The following is a 25,785-nucleotide window of genomic DNA, read 5'->3' as shown; positions in this document are numbered from 1 at the left end:
TGGCCGCAAAGATCATGGAGATCAGCAGGTGGTTGTCCGCAATCTTTTATACCAAAAAATAGCAAGTATCTTGGGGATCTCCCACCAATTAATTAATTTCCATTACATTAGAAACAAAAGACAATGATTAATTACCTTATTTACAAAAAATAGTAAAAGTCATTTTCTTTTTCTTTTTTTTTTTGCTCATGGTCCTGAGACTCATAGTTCAAGGCTCATCATACATACTTCATTAGGTTTTGTCCAATTTTATATTAATTTATTAATTCGATTTGTTCATTAGTTTCTTTTACTAGATATATGTTAAATTAATTGTTTATAATTATAATTTTTATTTAGACATGTAATTTCATAAAATAAAAAAAAATATAACTGGTAAGCAAATTACCATGCCTGCCTACTCTTCTCAGATTATATGTTGAGCTAAACACTGCTTAATTATTAGCCTGTATAATTTTCCTTTTGGCCAAAAGCCTGTTATATATTAACTAGGATTAAAGTGATTAATTAAGCATGTATATATAATTCATAACCTTAGCATTTAATGGTAAATATATTTGAGATTATATTCTTATCCTAAATCTTTAGTTGCATTCACTAATCACTATCATCTTCTAGACGATCTATACATTTTCCTCAATATTTTATGATGTATAAAGGAAAATGTGCAAGTTCTTGAAGATATGAAAAATGATAATGTGATATCGCTACAATCTCAAAGATATTTTTCTAGTAATTTGCTTGAATTTTATTGATCACATATCATGATTATGGAGAAAAGTTATCAAATCACATGTTTCATACTAATTCCGTCTATTTCTATTGCATCTTTATAACAATTGCGTCAAACAAATATTAAATTTGTTCAACAGTGTACTAAGTTTCACATTGGGAGAAGCCCCAAGAAAAATATTTACAAAAAATGTATTACTACAAGGTCGACATAGGTGAGCTAACCACTGCATGGTCAGGATATGGGCTGTTTTGATCTCACAGTTGTTGTCAGAGCAAACAGGCATGTATCTTAACAAAGATAGTTTCAGAATTCAAGTATTAGAAAATGCTGGTTTGGATTTCATAAAAGTTTCTAATGAAGGTAGCCCTAGGCTTATGGATCTAAGTTGGTCTTGCTTGAGAAATTTGACATGTGAGTACCCGAATCCAATTTAAAAAAAATAAAAAGGAGAAAAACTGGAGGAAATATGGCAATTATTGTGACTGTTTTCACACCCTGGACCGAATCCATGGATTGGTCTAAATGACATGATGAGACAGGTACAGCACAGGGTATGGAAGCATTGATGACGGGCAGGTAAGCATTGATGTTTGTGACAGACCTCTTTTCTAGGCTAGAATTGTTAAACAAATAATCATTGAAAGAAATGATAGATAAACCAACAAGAAATTAGAATAAGATACACATATATATGCCATAGTGCCAATTAGAGGGTATGGAAGCAATACCAGATTATAAAACTCTTGACAGGGACTACAATGACTAATTCAATAATTGTGTGAGTTCTGCTCCTGGTTGGCAGAGGGAGAGAAAATATATTGTTTCTTTTCTTGCTCCCTGTTGATTCGCAATCTCTTCTTGGATCAACTTGGGATTATTTTATTGACAATATTTTTTTCCAGTGTCCACGATTCCATCTCAGTCGAGAGAGGGAAGGAGAGAGCAACAGCCTTGAATTGAATAATGATTTGAGGATAAGGACAAAATTATCAAACGTGGGTTAGAGCAGAATCGATGGGTCAGACACAACTATAAGAGGGTAAGAGAGGAGAAGTCTGTTTTCAGTTTTCAGCCATTGCAGAAGAAAAGGATAGCTGATAATTAAACCAGTTTTTATAATCGCTAGAGAAAAGGTAATCTTGCATCTCTACTTTTCTATTGTTCATCTTGATGTAAGGTCTGAAAGCAGAGTTTTGTTCTGTATCATTTCCCTTCTTTTGTTCTGAGGTTGGTTCTTCATGTCTGAAGCATTTGCACCTTCTTTGATCTTTCCAGGATAATCTTTTATTCATATCTGGCTACAACAATGGATTCTTCATCAGCAAAATGGTTATCTGAATTGGTAAGATTGCTAAATAAATAGATATGATGACCATATATGTTGTTCCAACTTTCATGTTTCTTCCTTATCTCTAATTAATTATATATATCTTCAACTTTTCTGATTCGGGGTTTTGAGTTTCCAGGGAATGGATGAATACAACATCATCCACCAATGCCATATGAACTCCTTAGCTGAACTCACCACCGCAGAAGATATTGCCACTGCCCTGACGGCAGGGAACTTCAAGCAATCATTTTCCTCTGAAAGCTATTCCTCTTACCCTAATTTCAACACCAAAAACGCCACCACTTTTAGTGGTTCATCTATTGAAACTTGTGAGAGACCTACAAAACAGATCAAAACTAGCACTAGTTGGAACTCTAGCACAACCACCGAGCACATTCCGCAAAATCCTTCCTCTCCCACCTCTCAAATTCTTTCTTTCGAGAAATCAACTTCACTGCCTGCCAATTCTCAGCAGTTTTATAATATTGACCACCACGCTATGAAGCCTAAAGACGAAGCGGTATCTTCAGGAAATATGAACTTTTCGCCTGTGATCACAAATGGTCCTTACGGGAACACAAATTATGCACCAAAACCCAATCCAGGGATCAAGAGGACTTACTCAATGACTAGAAGCCCTTCACACGCTCAAGATCACATTATGGCTGAGAGAAAGAGAAGAGAAAAGCTTAGCCAGCGCTTCATAGCACTCTCAGCAATTGTTCCTGGCCTGAAGAAGGTACCAAATATATCTTTCTTCAGAGCATGTTTTTTCCTCTTGATTTTTTATGGGAATTCATTGAGTAAAACCAAGAGTTTTTTGTTTATAGATGGACAAAGCTTCAGTTCTTGGAGATGCTATCAAGTATGTGAAACAACTTCAAGAGCGTTTAAAAGTGCTCGAGGAGCAAACCAAGAAGAGAACTGTGGAATCCGTAGTTTTTGTCAAGAAATCTCAGCTATCAGCTGATGATGAAACCTCTTCATGTGAAGAGAACTCCGATAGTCAGTCATCCGATGCAGCACTACCAGAAATTGAAGCTAGAGTCTCGGATAACGATGTTCTCATCCGAATCCATTGCGAGAAACAGAAAGGTTTCGTGGTGAAAATACTAAGCGAAATAGAGAACCTCCATCTAACTGTTGTTAATAGCAGTGTCTTGCCTTTTGGGAATTCCACTCTTGACATTACCATAATAGCTCAGGTAATTAACTAGAAGAAATTCAAAACATCTTTTATTTTCTTGGGGGATTTAAATTTATTGACATTGAATTCAACATGATCAATGAAAATCAATTCCATTTTTTTTTTTTTGCAGAAAGATGCTGAATTCAGCATGACAGTGAAGGATCTTGTTAAGGACTTAAGAGTGGCTTTTCTGAAGTTCATGTGAAATCCTAGAAAACTAGCTAGATTCATCAGTTTCTGCATCGTTGATTCCTTCCACTAATATCTTTAAGTTTGAGTTGTCCTCCCTTTGTCTTTTGTTTCAAATCTTCTAAGTGAAACCAAGGCTCATAAATCTCTTGTTCCTAAAGCTTATTTTGCCGTGAGGTTCAAACTACTGCAGGGTTTTTCCTCTATACTTGTTTTTGCGTGGTTTCAACCGTTGACCACGTTCGCTTACCCTGATGCTGCAAACTGATCACGGCCAGAATTCATTCAATAATGGCTTCAGAGAGAGCTTAGAGATTTCATTAACATTTCAATATAATGAAATCTCTCTCTTCTCTCTGAATTTGCTTGAACATGGTGTTTAATTATTGGTCTATATGTTGTTCTACGATGGATAGATGAGAAGTGGGTTTTCCTTAGAATTGGATCTAGCTTTTTTTCAGGGGTCTGACCTCTGTGAAATCTGAAATCATCCCTTCTGTACAATGTAAGATTTGGCGATTCTTCCAGAAATGTTTCCTTTTTCTTTTTCCACTGTAACATTTGATTATATATTGCAAAAAGTACATATTCCATTTAACTGCAAGTTCTCAACTAATTGTTTCATATGATTATGTTATAAGTGTAGCTGATTAATGAAGCGCGTTTGCTTGGATTTGGTATCTGAATTCCAGATATGGGCTTCGATATTCAATCACACTTACAGCTCAGCCAATAAGAAAATGCATGTGAGCAAACCAGTGGTTTATGTAAATGAATATATTTGCGTTCTTGTGACAGTTGGAGGCTAGGGTCCATGAATGCATCAATGAGTTAATGTGAGGTTAATTAATAATTAAACAGGACTTAAATTTATTTCAACATTAATCAGCATCTCCAATTATATTGGACTAGATCAGATATGCATAGCAGGAGCAAAAGATCATGTGCATGTGCTCAATAATAATGTGTACTTGTAATTATTTATCTTTACACTATTAAGAGGTTAGATTTTCTCATCCAATAACATAACGTGAGATTAATTTAAGGGAAATTTATTTTAAAGAGTTGCCTTTTGAGTTTTATAAATTTGCTTTTGCTTTTTATTTTTAATACAAGAGAGAACAACATTACTTGAACTTAAGATCTTTAATTACAAACTCTACATCTCACTCTTTTTACTAAAAAAGGAAAAGGAAAAAAAAGAAGAATACGTATTGAACAAATCAGTTGTTTGTTTCTTTGCAAAACTCTCAGTTCTGCTATCCTCCAAGTCGCAACTAATAAAGAAGTTGCACTGCCCCCTTAAAAAGAGAAGAGTTCTTCGCAAAACTCTACTTCAATATGCCTTTATTTTTTTTTTTTTTTCCAAAAAAGGCTAAAAGGAGATAGAATAATAACGTTTAAGTACAAATGCCCCTAAAATTGTGTGTGTTAAACTAGTGGAAGATTACTGCTAGATTAATACCGATTGATGAGAATCTAGACGAAGAGTAAGTTATAACAACTGCAGATAAGGATAGCCTACTTTAACTTCAACTCCTTGCCCATCGTATTGGTAATATATGATACTAACTATATTAGCCCTCCAATGAATGGTCAAGAGCTACTGGATTCAACTTCCCTCTTCTCTCTTGACCTTGTCTAGATGTATTAAATAACACATTATTGTGAAAAATACTGAAAGTTTGCGGTTTTATTAGTTTTTGGTTGGGGTTTCTTTTTCTTTCTTTCTTTGTGGGATTGTAGCTTTAGTGGTAGTTAATTGGTTTTCAATTACTTATAAAAATTCATATATCGACTTAGCTTAGAAGAAGAGTCGCACCATTTTCTCATATTTTCATTCAAAAATTTAATAAGAAAAAAAAAACACTGTCAAGTCTAGTTCTTAATAAAAAAAAGCTAAGGGGTTCTACGTGTTGTATAGCTATAAACTGAAGTTATTTAGATTGGAACAAGTCTTATGCTTAATTGGAAAAGTTAAAAAACTTGTTTCAGCACATTTCACTCCATGTTATTCATCAATATACAGTAATAATTGACTGTTAATTAAAAAAATAGTTGTAATTCTTAACATTGTGAGGTTTCCTTTATAAGTAAGAGTTTTACAGAATTAAGAGGTTATAGCAAATTGGAATTAACTCAAGTTGTTGGGGTGGGTATGGATTTGGGATTTTGGGTTGATACACTTTCTCACATAAAAGAGACAGAGAAAACAAAACAAAAGCCTCAGTCTTTCCATATATATACACGTTGCAGAAGTGTGACCACTTAATTTTATTCAGTTCATCTCCCGCTGCCCCGTACCAATTTGGGTTTTAATACAACAGTGTGAAAATGTTCTAGCTACAAGAAGAAATAGATAATTGTTTTGTATAACTTGTGAATTTTGGAATAAATACAACGTATGGTTTATTGAAGTGTACAAAAGTTTTTCCATCATGTGCATATCGACCAAATTCAAAGAAACAGATCTTCCTTGTCCTCTCCACATCATCAGGAAACCAATATAAATATATATATTCAAGCAATTCAATCTATTTCTCTATCTATACATCAAGATCATAACCAAATAATTAGATGTTTTGTTGAAAACCAAACAAATACTGAATTGTTAAATCTTATAATAGTTAGGTAGTTGTTTGAAAATTGAAACAACAAAATAATCTCTTTCCCATTATATTGAAAGATGGGTTTATATTACTCATGATTCACGCTTCTTTCCAGTTTCGTCTTCAGTCTATATATGCTTTCTGCCAATTATTCAAATTGAACAAGGTGATCCTAGCTTTCTTTTGGATTTTTTATCACTTCCACTTTCTCATTCGACGACGTGGCAATTATATTATTGATTTTTATATAGTACAAGAAATATCATGCCTCATTCAATTAATTCATGGATGAATATACATCCACGTCGTCAAACAAATATGAATATCAGTGATATCACTTTCCTCAAAAAAAAAAAAAATATGAATGTCACATTAAATCAAAGGGACAAAATGTGGACAAAGGATACATTTTCCTTCTAGAATAGAATAGGAGGAAACTTGTAATTCTCTTTGGTAAAAGTTCAAATTCCTGTTTCAATCTCTAAGTTATCATCTCAAAACCAAGATTACTTAACAGGTATATGGATACAATTTGGTTATACATCCTTCTCGATTGCACAACAAATAAACATGAAATATATAATTATTTTCCCAAATTAATTTGCAAGAGTCCAAAGTTTACCCAAGAAAATGATCCCAAACCTGTTATTTAATTCCCCATTCTCTTTGATGATCAAAGAAAATCTGACACCAACTAGTTGGGAGATTTAGATACCCCAACTAGGTATTTGTTAGATTGCAACTTGCTTGTAATGGTCTTTGACTCCAAACCACGTTGAAAAATTGCTACTACCACAAGAAAAGCTGGGTGACAAGTACACAAGTAATGATTATAATCTTTATGACTTTATCAAAGATGCCTTTTGCTGGCCGGGATTTGGAACTTTGATCACTTATTGTTGGCTTCAATTTCACCATAAACTTATGGTTGGGTTCAATTTGTATTGGTTAAGATAAAAAATGGTTGAATCATTCTGAAAAGTAAATTATTATATGCATGATGTAAGCTTACATAGCTGATTTCCATTACTCCAACCTCCAGGAAAACGGGGGCTTGAGTTAAGCTAATTAATATTGCTGCCAGTCAACTTCCCACCATTTCCCATTAGCATTCATACGACTCAACTTAGTTTTAACTTGTAAGTTTATATAATTATTTATTAATATGTAATCTTTGTTTTTTAAGGCTATGCCATGGGTGGAATGTCAATATCTCCCACCCCCTAAATTTCTAATATTGTCCTTGACACAGTGGGAAAAGAACATCTTTCATCAAGTTTTCCTCATAGCTCCTATTGAAAAAAAAAAATTGGTTTTTCTCGTAGTAATAAAAAACCTCAGCATACATAATACAATCCATCTTCTGACTTTTCAAACCCTAGCTAGCTAGTGCTGTAACTCATAATATGCCAGCTCTAGTTCAACTTTGAAGTGCACCTTCCATCTAAAAAATATTTTAAAAAGGCAAGTGATTAGTAATGTCCAAATCAGCATGCAATTAACTAATTACGATGACATTTAGTAATGAAATTACCATATCTTTACAAAAAAAAAAAAACTAAGATCACATTTGAGAGGTTTTCGAGTGTGATGATTGGTGCTACAGGAATCTACTATACAACTTTCATGTGCATTTTAAAACATATTCTTATATGCAATGCGATGGCATATTACTTTTAAGATTTATCTTTTAGTTTGCATATGGACGTTGAGCATCAGTATGCGATAAACAATTTTTATTGCATCAATTGTAATTTACAAGTCGTGATATGACACATTATTAATTATTTTATCTTGTCATTATCAATAAATACAAAATTTTCATTAATGTGACAAAATTATTATGAATTCGGGTGCGATGACAATTTAATACTATGTCGTATCCTGATTCACTGTTGAATTTACAATTGATGTAATAAAAATAACATATTTAATAAATTTTCCCTCTTTTCTATAAAAAAAAAAAAAAAAATCTAGTTCTCTTAAGTACTTCATTGGAGTTGCAGGCTCGCAGGGTCCTCATTTATAGACTTTAATTGATTTTTGCTTGTGAGTTTTTGCCCAAGTTTAAAACGAAAAAGAAAATTAAAATAGAACTCCAACTTAAAGTTTAATAATAAGGAGAGAATTTAAAGGTCTCAAAATGCCTCAAACCTAGCTGATATATGTAGCATTTACTAGTAATTATAAGTCGGTATACAACAAGCGCATGCAGCTTAACGGTAATACATGGATAAAAGTTCTATATAAAATCATCCCTAAACTGTTTTATTAAATATTAAAGATCAATAAAAACCATAAAGTTGAAAATGGTAATCTACATATTATTAATTGAATTTATTCAATATTTCAACTCCAAAATCCTGCCGAGAGTTCAAACAATGAAATGAACTAGGTATAATGCGTGTATGTACTTTATCTAGAACATCATTTCCGTCCATGACTAAATTAATCCAAAGACCAATTTAAAGTTTGTTCAATTAAGACAAAAGTACACATGATACGCATGAGGTGCCATTGTTTCTTATTGTTTTATGAGAATTATTCAATTCTACGGATCCGTTTCATTTTGAGTGAAAAGCAAAATCTGCACTAGATATGGTAGCTTTAAATATTTCATCAGATAATTTATCATTTTTTTATCAAAGAAAAAGATATATTTTTTGGAATTTTGATATATTGCTGAGAGGGTTAAGGGTCGACAAAAGTTTATTCTTCTTCAGCACTCGATATGCTTTGTTTTCAATATTTTTTTATTTATTTTTTTAATTTGGTCAATTAGAACACAATATGTTTTTGATATCTCTAATTTCTTTATTCAGTTTCTAAGAGATCATGTCCAGATTCATTTTCTTCGATTTTTCGTGACTTAATTAAAATTGTTTTTGAAAATATATATTCACACAAAATTGTTTTTGGATTTGGAAAATGATCAATGTGATAAAAGGAGACGCATCCTAATATTTTATTATTATATATTGATTATCCTTCTGCCAGTGATATCTGATATCAGTTCTCAAAATTAATGTGTTGGACAAAGATTAATTAAATCTCAGTTTGAAGCCTTGAGATCATCCAAATTTTCTAAAATTGGTAAACAGGGCCAGAAAGGGTCCAAAGCTTCAAATTCTAGTCTAATGATCAATATCAGATGCTTTGCTTCATACATAGAAATAGCCCACTTCTTTTTGTTTAATTATTTTTTCAGAAGCTGGCTATTTTTTAATGAGAATCCAATTTTATATAATGATTACAATTTTTTTTAACTATTTAGGTTTAATCTAATATCTATATCCATTTTATTATACAGTTAGTAAATGAGCTTCAAATTAACTTTCAAGTCCAATTAATAAACAAATTGAAATAGAAAGGTTTTTTATTTCCATTTAATTTCACCAAAATAAATCTATGAGAAAGCTGCATCTAATTTAGAGTACAAAAAATATGTGTGAAAAAGCTTATTAATTGTATAATTATATTTCTGCCTTATTGTATTTATTTATAATAGTATATATATACTTATGGAATTGCTTCATTTCTAATGCAAAAAAAAAAAAAAAGAAAAGAGCTCTGATAGTTAAATAGCGTAAATTAATAATTAAAATAAATAAGCTTTTAACTTAAGCTCAAACTCCATTGGTTTAATTAATAATTAAATTAAATAAATATTAAACATAAAAATTTACAAGCCAATTTGAACTGTTAATCACGTGTCTTTTATTTTTCTTTTCTTTTTTTTTTTTGGTTGTCTTTAGTAAAGCTAAACCACGTTTATCACGTGATTGCGCCGTCCGTTTTGTTCCTTTGGTCTAACTTTACTCTAGTTAAAGAAAAAATAAACTAAAAAATTTCAGGTTAGAAGCTCCTTGGAAACTACGACATGATGATGTAACATGAAAATCAAATGAGCCTCAAAACTAAGAACATTAAACAAAGAAAAATAGACCCCACTAATCAAAAGCAAACCTTCTAAATTTAGGATAATCCAATGCAAATAACATTTTTTAATTGCTACATAAAAAAACGTTTCTGATTGTTATTTCTTAATTCTTTTCTTGACATGGCGCCAATGATGAATAAATTTTTTTTGACTAAATAGGATTAAATTAATAATACAATTATCGTTAATTGCACGCCATTTTAATTATTTCCTCCCCGGTAATCTTTTTCCCTTTGCTTGGCGAATTGATGGTTAAAGTTGACAAAATTTGTCGTGGCTGAGGTATTAAAGAATTAAGAAATGTAGATCTTCATAATCCCCACAATAATCATTATTCCTTTGTTAATTGAAGGCTATGGCAGATTAATTGAGAGATGGACGGAGAAAGAGATTGTATCAATAAAGAAAAGTTTCAAGTGAAAGGAGAGAAGTGCAAGTAAGAAGCTATCATTTTCGCTTAGGAGACAACTCACCTACATTTCTTTTTCAATGTCTTTGTTTATATGTCTTCTTCTTTACTATGTTTTACTAAATTCTCATAGAAAATCTATTCTCAGATTGCCCAATCATTTTAAGAGGGAAAAGAAGTTACCTTTGGCTAAGTAGATAGTAATCCTTTGATGGTGATTTAAGCACCTTGCTCATATTACAACATAAAGCTAGCTAGCTAGCTAGTTCTGATTCTCACATTCGAATCGGCAGCAAGAAAAATAAAAGATGATATTTTCTTGAATAAATTACCTTCTCTTTTAAGATTTCATCTTAATTTATCTCAAATCTATTAATATTCAAAAATGAACTCTGTTCCAAAATGCTAAACAATAGTAAAAGATGTTGTAACAATAACTTCTTTCTCTTTCTTTTTTTTTTTTTTTTTGAGAGGGGAAGGAGTGGGTTTCTTGGATGTAAATTACATCTTATTGATAATAGTTTTATTAATTTTTTTAAGAAAAAGAAAAATAAGAAACAATTGACCAGTCTATGGAGTTGGAAGATAGAGGGGACCTGTTCCAACTAACAACATAATCCCTCCATTTTTAAGAGCCATATTAATATATTTGAAGGGCCTATATCCAATTGTCTTTGAACCATAAAAACAAAAAGTACAATCTCTTAATTAGATCCCAAACCATTAAAAGAAACTACTGAAATCTTTAATTTTGGATCATCCATTCCAACTTCTATGATAAAGAAAACACAAGCCAATTGATGTTTTTAAAAAATTAGATATTAGTTGATAAAATAAAACAAAAAATATATATTTCAATTTGAGACCTCCCATCTTATCTTTTCAGCTTTCTTTTATTATGTGAAGGATGATATAACAACTAATTAGATTGGTGATGAAATGAAAGGAAGAAATGGCCGCTAGCCGTTTGGCCCGTGTGGAAAGCGGAGCCTGCTTTGACCATCCGGGTCCTCTCTCTTTGCTCAGTGTTGGGATTTAGGAACCATTCTCTTTCCCCAATAGCAATAGGGACCTTCATTCGAGGTTCCTAATTTTGCATGTGACTGAGACTCAACCTTAACACATCATATGTAGGGGCAACACGGAGTTGCTTACACGTTTGCAAACTCTAGAGAGAAATAGGCATGTGCCAATTATATCTTTCTTTATTGGTTTCTTTGTTGTATTACAACTACGAGACAGCTGCTTGAATTGGTGTTATTGGGATCCATTCCAATTTGTAGTGCTAGGAGGGTCATTAGAGCCATAAAAGTGTATAAAGCATTTCCATTGCTAAATATTAAAAAATTCTTTGAAAGAAAATGTTTTCTTTGAATTGTTTTGAGATATGATATAAACAATTCATAATTTAGACGATCATATCATAAAATAGAATAACGCATGATTTCGTAATCAAGAATTAATGAAAAAAATTATCAAACAAGATCTTACATAAAGACTTAAGTAAAATCTTTTGGATGAAATTTGTTTTATTTTATAACAATTAATTAAATAAGAATTAATTAAAATTCAATGAAAAAGATAAAATCAAAAATCAAATGAGAGCACTTAACTTATACTTGTAAGGTTATTGATAAGATTTTCACCTAAAATCCCATTCTCATGCCACCTGATTCTCAAACCATGTCAGAGCCAATCCTACTTTTGTTGCTGAATCTGACTATGAATAGAGGAAATCTCAAGGGAATAGACTTTTTAATTCATATCATTTAAGTCTTTTTTTGCATTTTTATAAGCAAAATAAAAATGTGCTAATCTCTTCAATGTGGAGAAGGAGATCACCCTACCGTTGGAAGTTGTATTCATATCCATTTCCGGATATAAAATGAGATTCCAACAAGTGGATATTTTCAGAAGAGTCAAGCAATACCAGTATGGCAGTGTCCATTATAGGAAAGTTTCTTCCTCCCTCTCTGACAAAAATTTTAAAGTTACAAGGAACAAAATTTAGCAATTCTACTTCAAATATAACCAAGAAAAAATGGCAGTATAAATTACTAAGCAAACATCAAGTATTCAAGTTCTGTTCCTAATTAAAATAAACAAATTAAGAGATAGCAGCGATATTTTTACTGAACAGTGAAGTCTTTTAGTACTACATAATTTTTATGTTGAAAAGCCATCGCAATATGACAAGAAAAGCAGGAGATCCTTTATTAATGTGGGGATATTAGTTTAGTAATATTAAATTCAAAGGAGAAAGTCCAGAAACAGAGCCTCCACATGAATAGTGAAAACTAGAAAAGGGAAACGATATTTTCACACATGTGAGAACACCATATAATACTTGGAAGCGCGTACGTACCCGTACACCTGTATATATAGATTCACGAATTTGTTTCCTCCTGGCGAATAGGGAAAGAATTCCATCAAACCAAAAGCTGAAAAAACTTCCCTTCAGACTCCCAGTCTTTGTTTGAAGGTAAGCTTTTCAACTCCCTAACCCCAAACTCCACTTGACTTTTCGTTCTGGAGATTTTTGGATCTCTATAATTAACTTTTATATTCCATTTTATGCTGTTTTGGCCTTAAGTTTTGATGGTTTTTGCTGCTGGGTCTTTAATGGATTTTCTCTTCTTGATCTGTGCTTTGGTATAGTTTTGCTTAGCTTTTTCTTCTTTGTAGTTTCTTTAGTCAAAAGCAAAGATGATTATGGGATATATAGTACTAGTATCAGATATATAGCTTGAAATCTTAGCAACTTTTAATTGCTTGATTTCTTTGGTTGGAGCCTTCATTTCTAAGATTTTGGTGCCTTGTTTAATCATTCCAGTTGTAAGGACCCCAACAAAAAAAGGAAAAAGAAAAGCTTCTTTAATGGAAATCGCTTCAGGCAAATGGTTATCTGAACTGGTAAAGACTGTTCTTCCACTGTTCCCAACGTTTGTGAAGCAAAAATAAAGAAACAAATCTTACTTAGGAGAATTATGATGATTTTGATTGCCAGGAAATGGAGGACTCCACGTTTCTCCCACAATACCAAATGATGAACCCCATGGACTATGCATTTGACGATCTCAATTTCCAATCTTTTTCTTCTGAGAGCTATTCATCTTATCAAAATATCGACCAGAAAATTAGCTCCCACAACAATATGAATGGTTCATGCATTGGAGCTTCTCATCAGGTCGACAACTTTCAAAGGCCAATGAAACAACTCAAGACCAACAGCCCGAACTCTTGCATCACAGAAAACATCCCACCAAAGGCGTCTTCTTCCCCGTCTTCCCATATTATATCCTTCGACAACTGGAATTCATCACCAGCTATTTCCCAGCAATATTATGGTCTAGACTGTGCTGTGAAACCAAAAAATGAGGTGGGTTATGATGGAAATTATATTGAATTTCCATCTAATTTGATTCCTCAAAATGCCTACAAGGACCAATATTGTTCACCTAAATATGGGCAGGTTTCAAAGAGGGTTGGTTCATTGACTAGGACTCCATTACATGCTCAAGATCATGTAATTGCTGAAAGAAAACGCCGTGAGAAGCTCAGCCAGAGGTTCATATCTCTTTCAGCACTTATTCCTGGCCTCAAAAAGGTACAAGTTCAGAGTCCTTAACTCTTTTCAAAGATTCCTTTTTTAAATTTCCTTGTTTTATAGTTTAGGTCATTGTAGAGAACAAGTATTATCGGTCGTTGTGGCTTTGAAATTTCATTAAAACTATTAAGTTTTAGCTTTCTTACCTTAACCTGATTGATGAATTCCATATGATTTCATGGGGACAAAGCAGTCAAGAAATTATGAAGTGATTTCTTTGAAATAAAGGAGCTAATAAAAGCTTAAGTTCAATCTTTTAGATTTGGGTTCATATGTGATGTTTAAATTTCATGATTCTCTGTCAGATGGGACTCTTAATTGTCATAAAATATGAAGGTTTAGCCTAATGTTAATTTGTTTCATATGATATTAGTATTTCATGCAATAACTTTTGGAATTCATCAAAAGCAAAGTACTTTCAAAAGAAACAAAGCTTAGCCTTATGCTGATCTCATATGCCTATGCAGACGGACAAGGCTTCCGTTCTTGGAGACGCTATCAAATACTTGAAACAGCTTCAAGAACGAGTAACAACACTTGAGGAACAAGTCGCTAAGAAAACAATGGAATCTGTAATCTTTGTGAGGAAAACCCAAATTTTTGCAGATGATGAGACATCTTCATCTGATGAGAACTTTGATAGCCACTCTAACAAGCCACTCCCCGAAATTGAAGCAAGAGTTGCAGACAAGGATGTGCTCATCAGAATCCACTGCGAGAAAAACAAAGGGTGCATACCAAACATCATAAACGAAGTCGAAAAGCTTCATCTCTCTGTGCTCAATACCAATGTCTTGCCCTTTGGACAAGCTACTCAAGACATAACCATTGTTGCTAAGGTAATTAATTCAATAGACCTTTTTAGCGATTGTAGAGAACTTTTGTTTCTCCATTTGTATTCAATCTTTTCTCAAGCTTGCTTTGCTTTTTCATATCTAGTTTAGTTACAAGTTATAACAACCCTTGACTTCAACCATAGTTTTATGTCAAATTGCAGATGGAAGCTGAGTTTTCAATGACAGTGAAGGATCTTGTGAAAAGCCTTCGAATGGCTTTGCTCAAGTTCATGTGATGAAGTTGCAACACCATGTTCACATTGAGAAAAAAAGGATTACCCATTGACTTCCATTGGATAGGAATAAACGCTATAGAGTTATTTATCTTCTTTTTTTGTATCAGTGATGATTTCTACAGTTTATCTTTGTTTGTTCCTTCCTCAGACCTTAACGAGAGAAAAGTAGCCTGTAAATTATTCACTCAGTAACAATGACCACCTGCCATTAACAAAAGCTGGGAGGAACCAATTTTGCAGTAAGGGAGTTTCTCCTGTGTTTATTTTTGCGTGGTTGACTTGTTGACCATGTTTAACTCCCCCATGTGCTCTATGTGGATTCTCCTAGCTAGCTTGCAGAGGTTTTTGAGAGGATTTGACTTTTCTACGTCGCCCCTTTCCCACTGAAAGCAGTAGCTCTTTTTCTCCATTAAAGTTGGAGATTTACAGGCAGTTTTTCTCTTAGGTTTGACAATTTAGAGTTTTTAGGAACCTTTAGATAATTTGTTTATCTTTAGGTCGTTGTGTAAACTCTCCTTGTAATTTGCACCTTGTAGTCGATGGATTGAATAACAGGTTTTTTTTTTTTATTTTGTTTTTTTTTATTCTTCAAGTTTTTACTAAGATGATTAAATTATGATCTTTTATGATATGCCCATAGAGTTAAAATCGAATAAATTGACATCGCATTTTGACAATGATCTAAAATTATCTCAATGTCCTAATCAATTGCTTTTAGCCCTACGCAATTGGATTGTTTTTTTCATATACATTCTTCTTCTGTAAAGTAGTGAATGGGCAACTTTCTTTATAATAAGGGGAGTTTGAGTATATCATTCTCATTATTGAATTGGAAAATACCATTAATTTAACTATATATTTGAAACGAACATATATATATACATACATGTGAACAGAGAAGATATGTAATTGTGAGGTAGGATGATTGTAACAGTTGGGAGGCATACAGATGGGGCCTTGTGAAAATATTTAATACTTTCTAGATAATTGCTGTCCTAAATAAAAGGTTATCTTAGTCCCCACCAAAGATCGTCATCTGCCTCAGTTTCTTTCTCTACTTTGACTTCTGACTCTCTATTCTCTCTTATCTCTTTCTGTCTTTAATGGGGAATTAAGTTTGTTGCAACTTTCTCTTTTCTCCTGTGATTCCATTGCTTCAAAGCAAACATTAATTGGAGTAGCATCGATTGATAGAAACACCATCCGATGTTTGGAAGTTCCGAGGTTACAAGCTAAGAGGAACATCAGAGGGTAACTCTGTTTTGCTGCCTAAGCAAATCTTAGGCTGTAGGATAGAGTAAATATCTAAATAAATATCTTATATTTAAATATTGTTGCTTTTGTCATTGTTTTCAGAAAGAGTAACTCTTACTTTTGATTTTGGTACATGGTCGAGGGTTTAAAATTCCAAGCAAACTAAACCTAATTAGTACATGGGTTTCAAGGGAAGGGAATATATCAGTTGAAGGAGCTGAATACGTAGAGAGAAGTCCATTAAAAAAAATGTTTATATCACTTACAGTTCATGGTATATACAATAAATCTCAATCGGATGGCTGAAATTAAATAATTATAAATATTATGAATTTCATTGGTGAGTAAAACAATCTTTAGAGAGTAGATCATGAACATTCTATTAAGCTCTTTGTGTATATAACTTAATGGACAGTTAAAATAAGATGAGGAATATTGTCTAATAATGACTTTGAACTCAAGTTGTAATGCTCTCTTAGTTAAATAAATAGGATAACTCAATTTAAAAGATTGATCCTTTGGGTGAACATTCTTTATCCACTAAGAAAAAGTCCGAAACAGATGTGCGATTAATTAAACTCCTTTCGGGGGGTAAAACAGTCGTGCATGCATGATGGAGCACAATAGCATGTTCAGAGGGATCTCCTCCCTTCATTTTCTAAAAGTCTATAAATGCATGCAAAGAGATGAATAGTTTTTCATCTTTAATTGATACTGCGGCAGCAGCCCTAATAAGTTTGAAACTAGCTAGTGAAGCCCCTTTCACCCTCCTAATTAAGTTCAAGCGGCAACGATAATTCTCAACATATATACCGATGGAGAGAGCAATTAAGTTGATGGTCAGTGGTTAATTAATTTGCAGTATAAAGTGGTTGAAGGAACCGTCGTTTTAACTTGTAAGACTAAAGCCTTTCTAATTAATTAACCAACCATTTTGGCGAGATTTTGCAACCTCAATTGCAGTACTGTACTTACTGAAGGTAGATGAGACCATAAACCAACCCAAAACCGACCAAAATGGACGGCATTTGGAAAGGTTCCCAAAGTTTGTAATCGAAAAAAGGTGGGTTCATTTTCTAGGATCCTTCGCTACAAGGAGGAATAGTCAAAGTCAGGCAGCTACGTGTAAGGAGGAGCAGGGCCCATTTTCTTACGACTTTTGACCCAAACAGTCCAAACAAAGGTCGGTGGTGTTAATGTTGATTTTAGTATGAGCTGAGGAATCGTTGACGACTACAACAAGAATGATGTTAATGTTCTATCTCTTCCCTTTTCCCATCTTTAGGACATATCCCACTGTATGATGACAAGATGCATATCCTTTAAAGTTGGAGTTTCCCCCACCCAAATGTCATGCATCTATCCTGCATATACACTCATTTCATGCCCTCTGTAATTAAGATGGAAAAATTTTGGTTTGGTAGCATTACATGACATAAAAGAAGAACGTAAAACAATCTTTAATGTATAGTGGCTTATAATCAAAGTTTAAGTCTCCCCTTATTCTTATTTAATTACTTTATATTATTTAAAATAACAAAAAGATTGAATGAGATTTCTTGATTCGGATAGAGAGAAATCGAATGATTATAAAAATAAAAACAAAAATTCTCATTTTATGATCTGATATGGACATTTGAACTACGATTAAACAAACACAAAAGTTAGTTTTTGGCTTTGTTTTTTTCTTTGCTTAATTTCTTCGGGGAAAATTTGGTGAAAGTTTGGTGGGTTTTGTCCTGTCAATGAATGTGTTCATCACCAGCTTTCCACTGGATGCTGGATATTTGGAATCAGTGGGGAACAATTATTATGCCAAAATTTTTTATTACCACTAATTATATACATACGTATATAATAATTTGTTTCATACTTTTTCAAAAAGTTTGTACGATAGTACCTTTATTTCTTCCATTCTTCTATATTTTTCCCCTTTTTCATGAAGCCATATTCATTCAAATTTGTTAAATCCTTCTGGGTTGCCGGAGCTTGACCCAATGGGAGAGAACTCTTACACACGGTTCTACTTTCATGCTGTAATTTGTCACAATACCCCACCATGTTAAAGTAACTTGGAATTTGTCACCTATTTACTTACCAAGAAATAGTCAATGTTAATTAGATGGAAAAAATTGTCATGTACATTGACCGTGACTCCTGTTTTTTTTTTTAAAAAAATAAATATAAGTTTTCATTAATAAAAAGAGAGATAAAAACAAACAACATCAAGAATTATCTATAGGTACAAATTGAAGCAGTGTAAAAATATTATCAAAAAATGTTTTAACAAAAATGAGACTTTCAAACTACAAACATACTCGTGAAATTAAAGATTTTCCTCAATGATATATTTATAAGGTTGTTATTATGTAAGAATAAATGAAATTTAAAAAAAAATTAATATATTGTTTGTGAAGTTTAAAAATTTTATTTTATTTTTTGAAAGGGATAATTTCATTCCATCATGAAGTATCAAAATTATAATAATAGATAATTACTCAAAAAATTTCAAAATCAAATTAAACAAAATGACTTAATTATAAAGCACTTGAATATGCCTAGTCAAGAGTAAAGTCATTATATACATAAGTCTTGATGTCAAATTGTCAATAAGGGTCACATCTTTTTAATTCATAATATATGATTATTATTCTACCAAGGAATCTGTTTTCACACAGTTTTTTTTTTTTTTTGGCCCTTTATCCTGGGAACCGAAAGGGAAAATTAGCTGGAGGGAGGTGGGATAAAGCTGTGCCTCCTTCATTTCAAGCATCAAATGTGGTTGCCCTTCAAGTAAGGATATGCATTATCTTCAAAAGGGACATGCAAAAAAGTCATGGGGTTTGTCATCAAGGACTCAGGGTAAAGCATTTCCGGTTGACTTTTGTTCAAGTGAAAACAGTTTAATTTTTGTCCAAGGAATTCTAATTTTACAAAAAAATTATATTCGAACGTTAAAATATTACACGGAGGCAAATGATTGAGCACCGCAAATTTGACTTGATTCGGAACTTTTGATGTCGTATGACTCTTCAAATTCCATGCAAAATGATTAAACTTTTACATGGAAAATGATCATTATTGGAGAGAAAAAAGAGACCAGAGACTCACTCAGGAAAGTACTGAACAGAGCAAAAAGAAGGCGGCTGGGTTTCCAAATGACGAAGTTTTTCATTTCATGTCTTATTCTTTGTTAGAAAATCCAACGACAATTTTCTACGCATTCAATATGCGATCACATTACCTCTTTTCCAATTTTCTTCGCATTTTCCCCCTTCCATCTCTCTTTAACGTGGAAGTCCTTTAATTAGGAAATTAAATAAAAGAAAGGTAAAAAGTTGCCACCATATAATTTTTTAGGAAAATTATTTTATACAATTTGCCACATATTTACTAGCCTAAATTAACATAATTGTTAAATAGAAATATGACAGCTCTATATTGGGTCGCAGAAAATCAAATCCATTGTTGGTCTAGTTGGGCCACCATTGCACTGCTTTGACGAAAATGCAGACCTAAGTGATATTACTGGCACAAGCCTCTCTTTTCTTGGAAGTGGATCCCATGAACTTTTCTTATGCCCAAACAAAGGCTGAGGCTGGGAGCCCTAAGAGTTTTTTTCCCGTTAACTTGGGCTTGGATCTTTGGACATTTGCTGCCTATATCTCAACTAGCACAACCATGAACTTCCCGCCCTGGATACTCGTTCTTCTCTACTGAATACACGGATTTCTGTTAATATACCTTATCAACAAGGGAAAAGAAAAAGAAGATTAATTATAAACTACAAAGAAAAAGGTGTTTCTGTTACCCAATAGTGATCTAACCAAGAGAAAGATGAAGAAAGAGGTGGCGCTTGCAGTAGTGACCACGACAGCTGCAACAGTTGTGGTGGTGGTGACTCTGGTGAGGCAATATTGGAAGCAAAAAAAGGACCGACAATGGAAGAAATGTCAACAAATTATCCGTATATTTGCAAGGGAATGTGCAACTCCGGTCCCCAAGTTATGGGAAGTGGCTAATGCCATGGTATCTGATATGGAAGCCTCACTTTCTTCAGATGAAGCAAGAAGTTGCCTCAACATGCTTGTTTCCTACGTCTCTCCTCTTCCCACGGGGTAAATTCATTCTTCAAATATAGATAGTTGGTAATTGTTTTATAGCATATGTTGATGTTGTATTGGAGCTGTTGCCTTGGTAGCAGGAATGAGCAGGGAATGTATTATGGGGTGAACTTGAGAGGAACGGATTTTTTGATGGTGTGTGCGAGGCTTGGAGGCAAAAATGAGCCTATTTCTGATTTCTATAAAGAGGAGATTTCTCTTCCCTCAAATGTCATGCTGGGAACTTCACAGGTGTGGTTTTGGTGTAGCTGATTGTCTTGATTATCATAAACTATATAGTCGTACGAATAACCGGGTGAGAGATTGGTAGTTGTTTCAGAAAAGAAAATTTTTAGTATGTAATGAGATTGATAAAGAAATTTACTACATGTAACACACCTTACCATCTATTGAATGAAATAATATTTTCCTTTGCGAAATCCTTCTGTCAATTAAAAAACTTCCTTACCACGTTTCTGATAAAGTAAATTGCCAAAAGAAATAGAATTGTTCGACATAATGAACTTGAAGATTGATCATAAGTAGAAGGTTGAGCATGTTGTTGTTATTGCTTCCAAATTTTTGTGATTATTTGAACAGTTATTCTTATCGATTAAGTTTTAATCTTCAGGAATTATACGATATCATAGCCGTGGAGCTATCAAAATTTATCTCGGCTCATCCCGAGAACAATGATGAAACAGCAGCAAATGACAAGAAACTGGGGTTTACCTTGTCATATGCAGCGAACCAAGCTGCAGCCACCTCTGGCGCTGCTATTAAATGGAAAAATTTCTCTGCTGACGACATAGTTAAGGTTTATCTTATCCTATTTTGCTTGGTAACATGGTTAACATGAATTCACAACCTTCCATAGCTATAAGACTAATATTTATTAATCTAACCATGTAATCAGGGAGGAAAGGAACTGGTTAGCGAAATCAATCAAGATCTGGAAAAACACGGCGTAAATATGCGTGTTCATGCATTAGTAAGCATCTTTCATTTGCTTGCGTTAGTTACTCTTGTTATCCTAGTAGATAGGAGTATGTTTGAGCTAAGATATTGAGCAGGTTGATGACACTGTTGGAGATTTAGCTGGTGCTAGATACTATAATAAGGAAAGTGTGGCTGCAATTTGCTTAGGAATGGGCACAAATGCTGCTTACGTAGATACAGCCCAATCAGGCCCCATATGGCGCGGCTCATTATTGCCAAATTCAGGCGAGATAGTATGTCACTGCTATATATATATATTTATAAATATATGCTACTCGTTTTCCTTTGTAAGTGAATATAAATTTGACGTTTGTGCGTGTTTCATTCATAGGTTATTAGCATCGAATGGGGAAACTTCAATTCCTGCCAACTTCCTATAACTCAGTTTGATGCTTCTTTAGATGCTGAAAGTTCGAATCCTGGTAGCCGGGTAAGGCAACTCTGATTGTATGACTACTCATCCATTGAGTTGTGTTTTTTAGAACAAGGTTAAAAGGGAAATTATAACGCTAGTTATTAAAATCATAGACAGTTACTGATAAAAAGCATGCAAGATTATTAAATAGTAAATGAGTACTATGGAACATAATTATGCGTCTCAAATAGAAATACATAATTTTTCTCTATTTGATTTTACTTGTTTTATCTCAGATCTTCGAAAAGCTGATTTCAGGAATGTATTTGGGAGAAATTGTAAGAAGAGTTTTAGCTAAGATGGCAAAGGAAACGGCCCTGTTTGGTGAAACTGTACCTCCAAAACTTCTGATTCCCTACCTGCTAAGGTACACAGCTTCAAATAATTTTAATCTAAATGCAACATTGCCTGCTTAATTAGATCTTATTTGAGTCCAAACTAATTTGAGATAATCATTTAATTGGCAATATACATTCGAAGAAATTGTAATAAGAGTCATGGTTGGCCCAGGAAGCAGCCCTGTTTGGTGAAATTGTACCTCTAAAATTTGCGATTCCTTACCTGCTAAGGCACACAAGCTTACAATAAGTTTAACCTAAGCGCATGATTTCCTGCTTAGTTGCATCTTATTTGAGTACAGAATAATAGTAAAAGGAAAAAAATAATCATTAAAAAGAATTGTCCATTCGGTGGTCATGATAGATCAGGATTGCATCACAGACACGTCAACCGAATCTTTAATACCTGACCTAATTGTTCCTCCTCAGACCGCCAGATATGGCTGCAATGCATCAAGATACATCAGAAGATCGTGAAGTTGTGCATGAAAAACTCAAGGAAATATTTGGGGTAAGGTTTTGTTCCTCATGTTGGATTCCATCAGATTGTACGCCACGTATGTCAATGTCAATCACATATTAAAGTGAACATGGATATAGGGTATAACGCTCTAAATAAAAGGAAAAATTTAGAAAAAAAAATATTGAATGCATTTATGTTGGACATGTCCTTGAAAGCTTAAAATGAATCCTACTATTGAATGTTAAGGATCTTTTCTATGTCACCAAATTGAAATTAATCAATTCCTAAGTACTCTGTATACTACTACTCTCATTCTTGAAACCAAGATGTTAGATTTTCAAACTGATTAAAAGTGGAAATTTCTCTTCTTTTAACTCTGACATTTCATCAACCTCAGATCACCAATTCTACAGAAATGGCAAGAGAAATTGTTGCAGAGGTATGTGACATCGTAACAGAACGCGGAGCCCGTCTGGCTGGAGCAGGCATTGTGGCCATTACAAAGAAGCTTGGGAGAATAGCCAACAGAAGGAGTGTTATTACAATAGAAGGCGGGCTTTATGAGCACTACAGAATCTTCAGAAATTATCTTCACAGCAGTGTTTGGGAAATGCTTGGGGATGAGCTCTCAGGCAACATAATAATTGAACATGCTCATGGTGGCTCTGGAGCTGGTGCTCTGTTTCTTGCTGCTTCTCAGAATCCCGACTCCTGATTCCTAATGCAATTATACCTGATTTTCTCAGTGTACATGTTTTCTAAGCATGCAAAAAACAGTAGTTCCTTTTGGTGCGTAATTGTTCTTTTTCACTTTTTGCCTGGTCTGTTTTTGCTCTTGTCACTTCCATTAGGTACACTATAACTGTTTACCTAGGAAGTTACATCCATTAACAAATACAAAAAATCATTTTGGACATCTTGGTAATAAGGTGTCGGTTGACAAATACAGATTTTGAACTGTCAAGTAAAAATTTCAGCTTCATCTGAAATAAAGAATGAAATGTATCTCCTGTGAAAAACGATTGAGATCTGGGATTTAAGTCTAGATGCTAACAGATGGGTTCTGACTTGTGACTCTTCGTACAAAAAGGACATGCATGCCTTTCTGTTTGAAACAGATTAACAGAGGCATGTTTGATATATCATTATCAGTCGAAAGAGTAGTAGTCTAAATGTGTGAAAAACCATTCCAAACAATGCCCCATGTAAATTTGGTAAGCCAACCAGTCAAAGGGAAATAACCCACTTGTGAGATTTCATTTTTCATTTTCTTTCTTATGGTTCACTTATTCCACTAAGGAGCAAATGGTTATCCAGGGTGTCAAAACCTGCAAATGGAACAGCAGTAACAAGGACTGGTGCCCACTTGACCAAAACGATACAAGTTAAGCAAGACAAGCTGAAAACGACTCGAGCTGTAAGGTAAAAAACAAACCTGCTGAAACGCCGTTGTCTTGTTACTTGTCAATTTCCTACCGCATTAATGCATTGCTCCAGATCCCAGACGCAGCAGAAACAAATTCAGTGAACTCTTCAGTGTTGAACCTCCCACATATCAAGACATGCATATAAAACTGCATTTAAATAAACGAGAAATGTTGAAAATAATAACCTATACTTCACTGCTTTGATTGCTTCCAATTCAATTTTGGAGGGTATCCCAGCACCTTATTAGTTAGTTAAAAAAGGTAGCAGAAGCTCGTTTAGAAGCCCACACACTGATTGGGCCACGATTGCAAGAGGATAAGCTTGGTCCCATATTAATCCCTTCAAGCTGTTTTATGGACCACCCTTATCTTTCTCAACTGCGTCGTTTACACTAAAAGTGGTGTGATTAATTCAACGATTCTAACGTCAGGTCAAATGGGTATCTTGCAATTTTGACGACCAATCCCAGATCACCAGTGCAGCCTTTCGAAACTTTTGCAGGAACTGTAGCAAATCCAATGACAGTGAGATCTGAACTGCTAATCAAATTAATTGGAGAATAAGAAGCTTCCTCCCCCAGGTTAAAACGGAATCATTTCATTTTATATGGTTTATGTAACAAGCTCTCTAATAAAATGCAAACACATCCTACAAAAATATGATGCTTGTGATTTCAAATTGTGAGAGCCGGTATCTTTCATGGGTCATATGAAAATCATATATCTGAAAAAAGAATAGTGTTTATGGTGTAGATCATTATTTTAATATTTAAAGACTGCACAGCCTTTTCTTAAGGCTGTGAGGATTCTTGATCATGACCAAGCAATTATCATTCAAATTAAACTTATATACACAGGTTATGAGTACCACTCATGGAAATGAAGCTTTTTGAATTTGAATTCCATTGGATAAGAAACCTTAAATTCCATGTGCAACCCAAGATGCCAGATTCCCTTACTGATAATTAGGTGTTTTGGTGGTAATAATAGCTTGTAATAAACTTGGATTAAATTCTCACCGTCCCAACTACTTGAAATTAATTTGAAAAAAAAGAATTCCTCATCTTAAGAAAGCTTGCAAATAGAACAATGATTTTGGCTTATTATTGGCTTACAACAAAACCAAAACAAAATAATTACACAGAGTAATAGATCTAAGTCAAATTTATATTTTAACGCACACTTTGTAACTTTTATTTTGACAAAGCACCTTGCAATTTTGGTTTCCAAAAAAAAAAAACCACCCAAAAGTTGCGAGCATCGGGCTGACACATCAAGGAAATCTGGGTTCCAAAAATATGACAATTTCAAATCAGTAAAGTATAGTGAAGCAAACCAAGAAATGAAACTTTACCCCACACGCAACTCCCACCTCTCCTCGGTCACTCTCCCCAACTCCCAAGGGTAAGAAGACAGAAAAAAAAAAAAAAGAAAAGGAAAATTTAAAGATGAAGGGAAATGATAGTCCACTAATAGCTTTATGTCACATATCGTTAGGAAGAGTAATGAAAACATTTTATGTTATTTATACATCAAATCATAGATGTTCCGGTCCATTGTCTTGGATGTGAACATATATATATATATATATATATATATATATATATATATATAGATAACAATGGGGTATTAATGACAAGGTGGGGAAGGAGTTAGTAGCAACAAATGTATCAGAGTCAGAACAAAAGTTGAAGGTGAGATTTAT

General features: G+C 33.5%; 3 protein-coding genes across 6 annotated transcripts; all 3 read left to right on the top strand.

Moving 5' to 3' along the window:
* LOC18611378 (transcription factor bHLH18) lies at positions 1,443 to 4,042 on the top strand. Of its 2 annotated transcripts, XM_018114074.1 has the most exons (6): positions 1,444 to 1,514; positions 1,639 to 1,869; positions 2,012 to 2,078; positions 2,203 to 2,805; positions 2,897 to 3,271; positions 3,386 to 4,042. In XM_018114074.1, exons 3-6 carry the CDS (start codon positions 2,043 to 2,045, stop codon positions 3,458 to 3,460), a joined length of 1,089 nt encoding a protein of 362 aa, XP_017969563.1. In that variant the 5' UTR covers positions 1,444 to 1,514; positions 1,639 to 1,869; positions 2,012 to 2,042; the 3' UTR covers positions 3,461 to 4,042. The 2 variants fall into 2 exon arrangements, with proteins under 2 accessions (XP_007047665.2, XP_017969563.1); XM_007047603.2 differs by having other exon boundaries at positions 1,443 to 1,869.
* Positions 12,828 to 15,649, top strand: LOC18611377 (transcription factor bHLH18). 2 transcript variants are annotated; one of them, XM_007047602.2, is made up of 6 exons: positions 12,828 to 12,884; positions 13,236 to 13,315; positions 13,410 to 13,781; positions 13,875 to 14,009; positions 14,477 to 14,848; positions 15,007 to 15,649. In XM_007047602.2, exons 2-6 carry the CDS (start codon positions 13,280 to 13,282, stop codon positions 15,079 to 15,081), a joined length of 990 nt encoding a protein of 329 aa, XP_007047664.1. In that variant the 5' UTR covers positions 12,828 to 12,884; positions 13,236 to 13,279; the 3' UTR covers positions 15,082 to 15,649. The 2 variants fall into 2 exon arrangements, with proteins under 2 accessions (XP_007047664.1, XP_017971736.1); XM_018116247.1 differs by having other exon boundaries at positions 13,410 to 14,009.
* LOC18611376 (probable hexokinase-like 2 protein) lies at positions 20,034 to 23,468 on the top strand. 2 transcript variants are annotated; one of them, XM_018115807.1, is made up of 9 exons: positions 20,034 to 20,453; positions 20,540 to 20,690; positions 21,070 to 21,249; positions 21,355 to 21,429; positions 21,512 to 21,670; positions 21,769 to 21,867; positions 22,089 to 22,219; positions 22,620 to 22,701; positions 23,051 to 23,468. In XM_018115807.1, the coding sequence occupies exons 1-9, from the start codon at positions 20,173 to 20,175 to the stop codon at positions 23,366 to 23,368; spliced, it is 1,476 nt and encodes a 491-aa protein (XP_017971296.1). In that variant the 5' UTR covers positions 20,034 to 20,172; the 3' UTR covers positions 23,369 to 23,468. The 2 variants fall into 2 exon arrangements, with proteins under 2 accessions (XP_017971296.1, XP_007047663.2); XM_007047601.2 differs by having other exon boundaries at positions 21,070 to 21,255.

This window comes from Theobroma cacao, chromosome 1 (assembly GCF_000208745.1).
Source record: "Theobroma cacao cultivar B97-61/B2 chromosome 1, Criollo_cocoa_genome_V2, whole genome shotgun sequence".
NCBI lineage: Eukaryota > Viridiplantae > Streptophyta > Magnoliopsida > Malvales > Malvaceae > Theobroma > Theobroma cacao.
Note: the sequence above shows the minus strand (reverse complement) of the source record. Positions and strands in the feature narration are given on the sequence as shown.

Excerpts from the sequence above, each read along its gene's own strand:
- LOC18611378 (XM_007047603.2), top strand. The coding sequence starts at position 2,043 with ATGGATTCTTCATCAGCAAAATGGTTATCTGAATTG. Across the intron at positions 2,079-2,202 it reads CAAAATGGTTATCTGAATTG|GGAATGGATGAATACAACAT; the intron begins GTAAGATTGCTA and ends TTGAGTTTCCAG. Across the intron at positions 2,806-2,896 it reads TTGTTCCTGGCCTGAAGAAG|ATGGACAAAGCTTCAGTTCT; the intron begins GTACCAAATATA and ends TTTTGTTTATAG.
- LOC18611377 (XM_018116247.1), top strand. The coding sequence starts at position 13,280 with ATGGAAATCGCTTCAGGCAAATGGTTATCTGAACTG. Across the intron at positions 13,316-13,409 it reads GCAAATGGTTATCTGAACTG|GAAATGGAGGACTCCACGTT; the intron begins GTAAAGACTGTT and ends TTTGATTGCCAG. Across the intron at positions 14,849-15,006 it reads ACATAACCATTGTTGCTAAG|ATGGAAGCTGAGTTTTCAAT; the intron begins GTAATTAATTCA and ends GTCAAATTGCAG.
- LOC18611376 (XM_007047601.2), top strand. The coding sequence starts at position 20,173 with ATGAAGAAAGAGGTGGCGCTTGCAGTAGTGACCACGACAGCTGCAACA. Across the intron at positions 20,454-20,539 it reads GTCTCTCCTCTTCCCACGGG|GAATGAGCAGGGAATGTATT; the intron begins GTAAATTCATTC and ends CCTTGGTAGCAG. Across the intron at positions 21,868-22,088 it reads GTTCGAATCCTGGTAGCCGG|ATCTTCGAAAAGCTGATTTC; the intron begins GTAAGGCAACTC and ends GTTTTATCTCAG.